We start from the raw sequence: 10,062 nt of genomic DNA, 5'->3' as shown, positions 1-10,062 counted from the left end.
TCATTAGTCCCAGCTTGCGTAAGTTAGTGGTTTTGTACGTCATCAGTCCAAGTTGCTTGCATCCCCTCTCAATTCTTACTCAGCTAGTCCCAGCTGCTTGCAGCCCTTATAATCCTACCCCTAGTTCTTTGAATATTTCTTTGCATGCATGCAAAGAAAACATCATCATGGCCACGTTCTTGAAGGATAGCTCCAAAGAACACATCATCGCAATAGGCTCTAGGGGACAACTCACCGCGGTAGGCTCCAAGGAACTACATTCATCGAAGAGCGGCAATAAATTGACAGTCACAATCTGAAGCTTTCCAAGATAGGAAAAGATATGAGTTGCTGCATCTTTGGTGTTGAGGTGCCTAGTCTTTTCATTTTTGAAAGTGGCAGTCAAGCTCCATGATTCAGTTTAAGATTTTAGGTCTCTTTTTTGTAGTAATTTTTTCTTAGTCTTTGTCTTATTGGATCACACCAATACCCTTATGGAGATGGATGTACATCGCAAAAATTTTATCTCTTTGTTTGCCTCTAGTTGTTCCTTGTCTTGTCCATTAATTGGGATAGCGACCTAATGTTTGCATAAGCGAGATGTACGAGTTCCATGCCTTGATGATGATCGGCATGATGACGAGTCTAGCTCCCAAGGTCAATCCCTTAGCTCCTAAGCCATTGTATGATCACTCCCCCCAGATGAGGCGTTGTAGTTGATCCCTTTATGCCGAGTTCATTCCTAGCCCAAAATTCTAAAAAGATGTCCATCTTTTTCTCCCTAAGGGGGGAGGTGTGGTGTGTGGCTGGACGGCTTTCGTGTGAACCCTCAAGTAGATGTCAAGATAATGATAGGTTGTTGTACTCCTTCTCGTTATCAATATAATGGGCTACCTCACTAGTGGAGAGCAAGCCAAGTTTGCTCCCGTCTTTCGTGTACATCACAATACTTCAAAGGAAAATTTATTTATGTTTTTTCCTTCCGCTACAGAGGTCTTTCTTTTTGAAAACCTACTTACCCTTCATGTTCAACACTACTTTAGGAACTTCAGAAGTTAGCCCACACTAAGTTCACTTTAAGAACTTAACCCCCTTCCCATCCCCCTCTCTCTCCTTTCCCATATAAATTTTGGAAAAGGTATACAAATCCTTGCTAATAATTTTGGGACCACCATGCTCCAAGTCATAACTCCCATTAAAGTAAGTTAGATTGGAATCTCAAGGCAAGAAAGGAGGATTTCATTCACACCACCATTGGGGTGAAATAGCATTGCATGTTATCCCCAATCTTTTTGGCATGCATGTACATGAGACTTCAGACGACATACAAAGAAAAGGTGACCGAGGAGCACGTGGCAAGGACATGGATACCCCTATTGTTGTATGCGAATGATATTGTGCTTATTTAGGATTTGTGCTATCTTGATACTTTACACACATTTGCATAGGATATTGGTATCTCTGTTATTCTTGGGAAGACCAAGGTAATGGTTATTCAATACTACAAACCAATTGGCCATGCAATCAACACCCAGTTGTACTTATGGATGGAAACGAAAGGAGTATACGGATATGTACATTTACCTTGGGGTCTTTTTAGTGCCCCAATTTTCTCATGAGGAGAGCGGCAAAGACTAGGTTGACTATTGTTAGGCTTAGCCTATGGGAGATGATACCTTGGAGATGCCATGGCATGGAGGAGTTGAAAAAAGCAGAGAACGAGATGGGGAGATTGAACGAGAGAGAAAAGAGAGAGATACGACATAGGAAATAAAAAAAGCAGGCTTGTATGATTATAATTCCTTTGTAAAACCTTACAATATAAAAGAGCTTTGCCATGCAAACTACTAAAGATGACTTGGAAACCCAACAACCCTCCCCTCAAGCCCGACCTAAACAAACCACTCTCATGATACCTCTGTACTCGTCAACCGTGAGTTTAAGATTCTTTTACAACCAAGGATTTTACTGTATCCATAACCTGGTGCTATGATAATAAACCCCCCCTTGAACAGATGGGGTGTAGGTTAAAAAATTAGCTACCAATAAATGGAGTTTTTGGTTCACTACCAAACCTTGGGTTTAGGGTGTACCCAGTAACCTCACGAGAAGTGCAACAAAAAAAGGCCGAGAACAAATGTTTTTGGGAGGTGTTACCACTTTATTTTGGTGGGAGTGTTTATAATCCGTACAAAGTTTTTTATCATGGCATGACTCACAACAGATAAAGTAAAAGAGGCTTTGACTGAAGAAGATAATTTGTTGACAAAAGACAAACCATAAACACTTAAACAAAGAAAAATAGTTTTTGAACTCTGTGTTAATGTACCGAGTACACTTGAACCTGTTGCATACTCTATGTGCATCAGTATTCCAATGTACCCATCAACAATTGTGGATGGCTCCTTCTCGTGTAGACACTTTATTACCAAATCATACAATGTGTGGGCAATGAAGTAATGCCCTTTGGAATTGCTATCAAGTGTTGGTTCTACCAATGGATAAACTCTAGCTTCTTGGAATACTCTTTTGATGTAGGAACCAAAGCGACAAAAGTAGATATTGAAAACATTCTTAGACCGTATATAGGGCCATTTAATATGCAAAATACATGCCACCATTACTGCCAAGCACCACCTTGCCTGTTGTAGCCATCGCCATTGACAAGGACATCTTGAAATGCACCCTCAATAGCTCTATGCTTTGTAGTAGCATTTTGAAAGGCTAGACTTGAAGACAATGAAAAATCAAAGCTGGCAATGTTTTGATTTGCATGCGAAAAATTGTTAATGCTACCAAATACCCGCCAGTGAGCGTTTTCAAATGTTGTGCGCAAAGGCCCCTTTACCTACCCGTTTAAGAGCGTATCGATATGCTGTTTCGACTGCAGAGTTTCCCTGCGTTATGAACAACGTTTTGAGAGGCGGTATGCCCAGCACGTTTGAAGCTCCTCGCTTGCAGCTCTGCTATGCACGCCACAATGCAACTACGTTTCAAATCGTCATCTATGGCCTTGACCTAGGGCTTGTAGAACTGCCACCACCTCCCTTGGACCCTGCAACGTTTCGTGATGCCCGCTTGGGCTCGCCTTACTTTGCCAACGCCAAAAGCACCAAGCTCTGATACCAATGTTAGGCTTAGCCTATGGGGGATGATACCATGGAGATGCCATGGCATGGAGCAGCAGAAAAAAGCAAAGGACGAGATGGGGAGATAGAACGAGAGAAAAGAGAGAGATACGACACAGGAAATAAAATTGTACCAAAGGATAGGCGAGACGTGGGAGACACCCTATGCAGACTCACCATGGTGGACATCAACAAGATCATGCACCGACGATGGAAGCCATATTTGCTATATGATACACACATATCCACCACTTATATATTGTTTGAGAGACACGCCCACCTTCTGTATATGTAACCATCAGGCTCTTTGATACCCACCGTTTACAAGTCTAGGTAGTATTTACTTTCTTTTTGTCCAGACCCTGTATCAGGTTCACCATGATGTAACTCTTTGGTCTCACAAGGCATTTTGGCCTTTAGACGACACTTAATATTTCGCTTCCTCTCCCCCTCTCTCTCTCTCACACATACACACCCACCCACCCAACCGGAAAAAAAAAAGGGTCATGTGTGTCCTATGATTGCTATATTGAATGAGCGAGACCATTTGATTCATAAAAGCCTGTACATCATTGGTGTCTACATTATCCTCAACCATGGTATTGAAGATATCTAAAAACAGAGAATCCATTTGCAACTACTGTCCAATTACATGGGCAACTCCACTAACAGGACTTGGTGGCATAATAGTTAGCGAGTTTGACAGACTCAAGGGGGAAAGTAACTGCAATTATTCATTTGAAAGATCCCTAATTTTCGCATAAGAGTTTGAAGCACAAATTGCATCTGTAGATTTGGCAGGAGCAACCTATACCATGGGTGTTGGGAGGTTCATGCTTCATCATTTTATATCTTTGAATAGCTACAGCAACGATAATTCTAACCCCCAGGTCCTGTAATGGATGCCTGCAACAGATTGGCAACTACCTGGTCAACAGCTCAATGATTAATTGAAGCAATTATATCAAATTGACTACTATTGCATCACAATTGCATGACTAGAGACTGTCTTCTCTCTTCCACGAGCATAATTGACCATTCCTCAATGACCTAACTGGTTGGATGGAAAAAATTACAGGACACTTTCTCCTGGTAGACTCCTTACATTGATATTAAGCTAACAGATCCAATTTTCCTGGACCCCACTGTTCAGTTTTAATTAAGAATCATGAAGAAGGAATAGACTACCTAGCCCTATGAAATGTGAGAACTAAAAAGAATCATCAACATTCAGAAATTGATGTAGCTTGTAACTTCCACATTCCAATTAGGGGAAGTACAAGGGGTACAACTCTGTCACTATCTCCATTTTTTGCTGATTTCTCTCTGCAGGCCCACAACATACTAACCACAGGTCGTCATTTCTCTTGCGTCGTTAAGGTATAGCAAAGATAAGACATTGCTCTGATAATGCCTTGAATTAACCTCAATTTCAATTTTGCATAAGCTTACATCTTGATGAAAGAAGGATTGGCAAAGTAGTCAAGATATGAGACATAATTTGTAGCTGTGCTGCTAATCACGACCCTCTGCGACCTCTCCCTCGACCTCCTCTTCCTCCCCGCATCTGACCATTATTATGGCCACCACTGAATCCACCCCTAGCAGCACCACTTAAATTAGGGTTACCAGGAGCGCTGCCACAGCCAGGCCCAGGCATGTAAGTTCCGAAATTGCCACCACCTCGTCCTTGCAAATTCATTGGACAGCCAAAAGAACCACGACCAGGAAAGCTGCTGCCCCTTCCCCCTCCACCCCGACCACCTCCCCGGCCACCATGCCCACTGTCAAAAAAACCAAAATAAAACAAAAAACTTAGGAAAACTAATCACATCCCACAGACAGCACCCCAAGCTACTTCATAGCAGCATAGAAAAGATCACAAGCCTTGAAGAGCAAGAGAAACATTTTTACCCTCTTCCTTGAGAATTCCTATCCGGACGAGCTTGAAGTTCAGGTAAACTGTCTAACAAGGTTACCGTAAATCTCTCACCCGATGCAGCTGAAGCCAAGAGTGGAGAAATTAGTGCTGTAGCAAAATATCTTAAAATGTAGACGCCACACTTAAAAACTTGTCGTACCAGCAAGTAATTCCTCAACCATTTCAGAAGGTATATCAAAGACTGCTCCTAAGTTATCCTTGGTCAGAGACATTCCCTTCACCTTCCCTACAGTGTCTTCTGAGAGAGCTCTCCGTAAGCAGTTAAATGCGTATCTGCATCCCAGCACTCACTATAGTTAAGCTTCTCAGAGTTTGCCTATCTTCAAAAACAGCTACATAGATAAATGCACTCACGTGGCCGAATACATGGGCTTTCCAATCTGAAGCATCATTGTCGCAAATGTGTCTTGCCCGGTAATAAGGGAGCGCCTTCGAAGCTCTGTGTGACCCTGCACCAAGTCATTAAAATAAAACATATTATACTACAACTATGAAATTTATGAAGCAGCCATGGGAAGAGCAACTAAATTTAATAGCATTAGTAGTTTGGCAATAAACTCAACACAAATGGGATTGTTCCAAATGTGTGAAACAATGTTTAGATATTAGACAATTACACCAAGGCGCTGGACTAAAACAAACTAACCGATATGCACAACCTTCCCTTAGGTGATTGCGACATCATTGCTCACATTTTTGGGTGTTAATAAGTCCAATATATATTTAAGTATACTGACAAGAATAAAATAGCTTCCAATTATACGGATGCTCTGGTCTATCAGAAGACGACCAGAATTTGCGTAAAGAAACAAAATAGCGATTATTTTGCACACTGCTAGCACACATGATATTTCACTAAATGGTGCCATGAGGTGCAATCAGGGTGTCCTTAAAGAAAGCTTGATTCTGTTTGTCTCTATAGTTCCAATTTGTCACACACAGCCACAGCATGGGATGGCTAGGTAGGCTAACCCAATATCCAAGTATCCGACCTTGAAAATCCTACAGTCGTTGCAACTTGCTGCAGCTATTTCTGTGAACCATAATAGCTGCTGCAAAACATGCAACCTCTATGACACAACTCTCTAGCTCCACATGGGATGAAGTGCTCCTGCTACTGGAATTGAGTCCTTTTGGTACGGTGTGTACTCATCTAGCCAAGTTGTCCATATTTAGTAGAACCTTCTGCCCACATAACTGGTTCGTGGGGTGGCCACAAGTTGCTACCAAAAACAAATGCCAGGTGGCTTCTTCATGGACATATACATGCATTAATGTTGTAAAAGCTTGCAATGGTGCATATCAACAACTGACATATTTAGATACAAATACCTATCACACGAAACCTGCACAATTTTGTACTTAGCTGCTATCCTGAGTGGGCCATTATGCAAGTTGTCACAATAAACTGTTCAAAGAGTTATCTCAGAAAACTTTACCGCAACTTTAGCAATGGCCTTTGCTATTATATCTGTAGGTGAAAGATTGCTGCTTCGCAAAAGTTCTTCTGCAGCAGGCCTAAAAATGGATAGTAGACTGCAGCAAAACGTTTAAACAAAGATGTTAAGACTACATTCTTCAGGCCAAGACTCAATTTTTTTCCAGATTTATCATGCCAAACACAACATGATGGAGAAAAGAAAGAATATTCAAGATTGTGTTGCAGTGGTCTGTGGATTAGAAAAATACAAATAATCATAGTACAGGCAAATTTGAAAATGCATAATCATCAGAACCATCATGGAAAGGCGGCTGCACTAGCCTGAAGAGGGTCTAGCCATGTAAGATGAGGAAGGGAAAGAGACGGACCAAAGACAAAGGGACAACAAAAAGAGGGTATGAAGACGACCTGTAAGGAGTAAACACAGTATGTTTGTGAATGATTACAGTCACTCGAGTACCCCAATTCTTTGCACTACAGGCCCCCTAGATTTCAGGTTGAACACAATGGGCCACTTCAGCCATGAGCTTCATTACCCTCTATTGGCAGAGGTAAAAAAGTTCCTAGATTTGCAGAGTCACGTTTGGTACTGCAGCAGATTTACAGCATGGAGACAGTACCTGATCATAATCAGGAAGAGCACGAGGAAGTCTAGAGAAGACCATGAAAAAGCACACGAAGAGAACACAAGTGAGAGGCATGACTCAGAAGATTTATAGGTACCTTCTTTGATGACATTACAAAGATAAAAGCTGAGCATGGGGAGCACTTGACTCAGGTGTTCAAATGCTCTCGGGGGGCACAGGTTGGTTATCAATGGAAAGAATTTCATGAGGGATTTCCTCTCTCCAGAGGTGGCGTGCATGGACCCAACAAAGGCTGCAGCTATCAGGGATTGGCCACTATTATGAGATATTTATGATGCTCAGAGTTCTTGTGATTCTACTACAGACGACTTATCAGGATGTTTGCAGAAATTGCAGCTCCTTAGCATGAGCTTAGCAAGAAAGGAATTCGTTTCAGCTAGTGACGGAGACCGATTACAGCTTTTGATGAGCATTTGAAGGAAAAGCCTATCACAGGACCAGTTTAGTGTTGCCAAACCTTCAGGATTCACAAGTCTTTTGAAGTGCATTGCAATGCTTGTAAGAGCAGTTTGGGAGCAGTTTTTTAGCAGGATGGCATGCGGTTGCCTATGAGAGCAGGTTGCTCACCAAAGCATAGAGAGCAGCACAAATCTATGGGAAAAAACTCTTAACAATTATCCAGGCTTTGAGTTCTTGGAAGCATTATTTGCCATACGGATCACAAAAGCTTGAAGTGCTTGCTTGCTTTAGCCAAGCTGTCAAATAAACTGACAAGGTAGGCCAATTTTCTCTCTTTGTTTGACTTTCACATTGTTCATGTTAAGGGGAAGAATAATGAAGATGCTCGTGCTTTCACACAAGCCACAAGGAACAGCCGTTACTGCTATTTTCCATTAAGAGTTTAAGGATCTGAGGGGGCAGTAGGCTATACATCCAAACTTTGACGGTCTGTTTGATGGGCTTCAAAATGGAGAGAATCTCAACATATTCTACTAAAGATCATTTTTTGAAAAGGTCGTGTTACAGAGGGTTTAAGCTGATTGCTTCAGCCTTCGCCTATTCCACATAGGCCATGTGACAGCATTGCTATGGACTTTATCTATGGTATGCCTTGGACTTGCTGGTCGTGATGGTTTACAAACTATTGCTAGATAGATTGAGCAAGCAGTCTCACCTTCTTCAAGTAAAGCAGATAATAAAGGCTGAACATATGGCTAAGCTGTTCATTGCCCAGATTTTCAGACATCATGGGATGCCTACATCTATTGTGTGGGATGAAGTTCATCAGATGATTGGTTTGTTTTAACGAGCTCTTTGTGAGAACTTGGGCACCTCTCTTCACCTTTCACCACCAGAGAGATGGTTGGTCAGATATAATTTGCTGCGTGTTATGTTTCCCATCAGAGGTCTCAGTGGGACAAAGTAGTTGGCTTTGGTTGAGTTTGCCTATAACAACACAATCTATCTACATGAAAGGCACCCTTGCGATTGTGGAAGGTGGCAAGAAGATTGTCACAAATGCGATGATGTGGCATTTCAACTTAAAAGAGCCTGTTTAACTAAGCGCCCAAAAGTGGCCGAGATTGACTAGAACCAATTTTCTCAATAAAAATTGATGATGTGGCATGTTGTACAGACATCCTGAAATTAGCGGCAGATTTTTTATGTATGTGCCAGCTTTTCATATCTGAATCTTTTTGGCCTTGGGCCTTTAAATATGAGCCTTGGGGGCCCTCTCTGGTAATCTACAACATGCAGATTGTAGAGGACGTGCTCTCCGGCCGTTGTACTTTGCGAACCCTCAATAATCAATAAAGAAAGAAAGCCAATCTTCGGGGCTAGTGCATTTGGAAATAGAACTCCGCCACTTTGTGTCTCTCTCTCTCTCTCTCTCTCTCTCTCTCTCTCTCTATATATATATATATATATATATATATATATATATATATATATATATATATATATATATATATATATATATATATATATATATATATATATATATATATATATATCAGCAGAGTACTTTGTGTCGACAGCAGAGTACCCGCAGAGGCCAGGACATGCCTCCTATGTGACCTGGAGCTTGAGACAGAGTTGCACTACACATGCCACTGCCCCGTCTACTACGAGATACGTGGCCGCTTCCACTGCTTGTTCAGAGAGGGCTTCGGACCACTCTCCACAGTCATGCCGTACGAGGATCAAAGATGCTTGGGTCTGTTTTTGCTCGAGCTGCGTAGACATAGAGAGAGCCTGATGAGAGGAGAGGCCAGCCAGTCTCAGAGACGGATCACAGACTTTTTTAGAGCAAACACTAGACACCTGGAGGAGCTACTACCACAGGAGAGCTCGTCACCTCACATCGGAGGCACACTGATCGACCGAGCGACCGAGCTAGGGAGATCCAGACGCCCACGACTGCACAGGACTACACAGCATCGACGGAGGTTGCATCAGAGGATTCGGATCACTTTGGCCCAACATGCATGACACCCAGTCAAGCTATTGACCATGGAGGAGATTGATGAGATCCGCCAACGACCGATGCTTGATCTTTTGTGATCTATGATTTAGCTATCCCACCTAGCTGGATCTTTTGTGATCTGTGATTTAGCTATCCCAGCTAGCTGTTTCAAATTCCATAGCATTTTATTCTGTCACTTTATTTTGTCATTGTCATTTTTGTTACTCTGACTTTGTATCAGATCCACCACATTGTAACTCTTTGGTCTCATAGGTCATTCTGGCCTTCTGCAGACGTTAATGTAACATTTCCTCTCTCTCTCTCTCTCTCTCTCTCTCTCTCTCTCTCTCTCTCTCTCTCTCTCTCTCTCTCTCTCTCTCTCCCCCCCCCCAAGTTCACTCTCTTGCAGTTTCTGTTTGTGTGTTGCTATTGATTTCTCTCTTGGGTGTCCAAGCCTATTATAGTGGTATCGCAGCTCAAACAACTCTTCTCCTACAAAGGATCCGTGTAACAAACTG

General features: G+C 42.1%; 1 protein-coding gene across 2 annotated transcripts in view; it reads right to left on the bottom strand.

The window, feature by feature from the left end:
- Window positions 1–4,314: 4,314 nt before the first annotated feature.
- LOC147466160 (DEAD-box ATP-dependent RNA helicase 7-like) overlaps window positions 4,315–10,062 on the bottom strand; it is an 83,634-nt gene continuing 77,886 nt past the window's right edge. For both annotated transcript variants that reach the window (XM_086524452.1, XM_086524458.1), the window contains exons 12-16: window positions 6,489–6,585; window positions 5,404–5,498; window positions 5,189–5,322; window positions 5,022–5,109; window positions 4,315–4,891 (exon numbers count right to left, since the gene is read on the bottom strand). In XM_086524452.1, coding sequence (XP_086380578.1) covers window positions 4,627–4,891; window positions 5,022–5,109; window positions 5,189–5,322; window positions 5,404–5,498; window positions 6,489–6,585 — 679 coding nt within the window. In that variant the 3' untranslated portion in view covers window positions 4,315–4,626. The remainder of the gene's footprint in view (window positions 4,892–5,021; window positions 5,110–5,188; window positions 5,323–5,403; window positions 5,499–6,488; window positions 6,586–10,062) is intronic.

The sequence above is a fragment of the Adiantum capillus-veneris genome, chromosome 1, assembly GCF_014529385.1.
Source record: "Adiantum capillus-veneris isolate H3 chromosome 1, ASM1452938v2, whole genome shotgun sequence".
Classification (NCBI taxonomy): domain Eukaryota; kingdom Viridiplantae; phylum Streptophyta; class Polypodiopsida; order Polypodiales; family Pteridaceae; genus Adiantum; species Adiantum capillus-veneris.
This window is presented reverse-complemented; position numbering and strand designations above follow the sequence as displayed.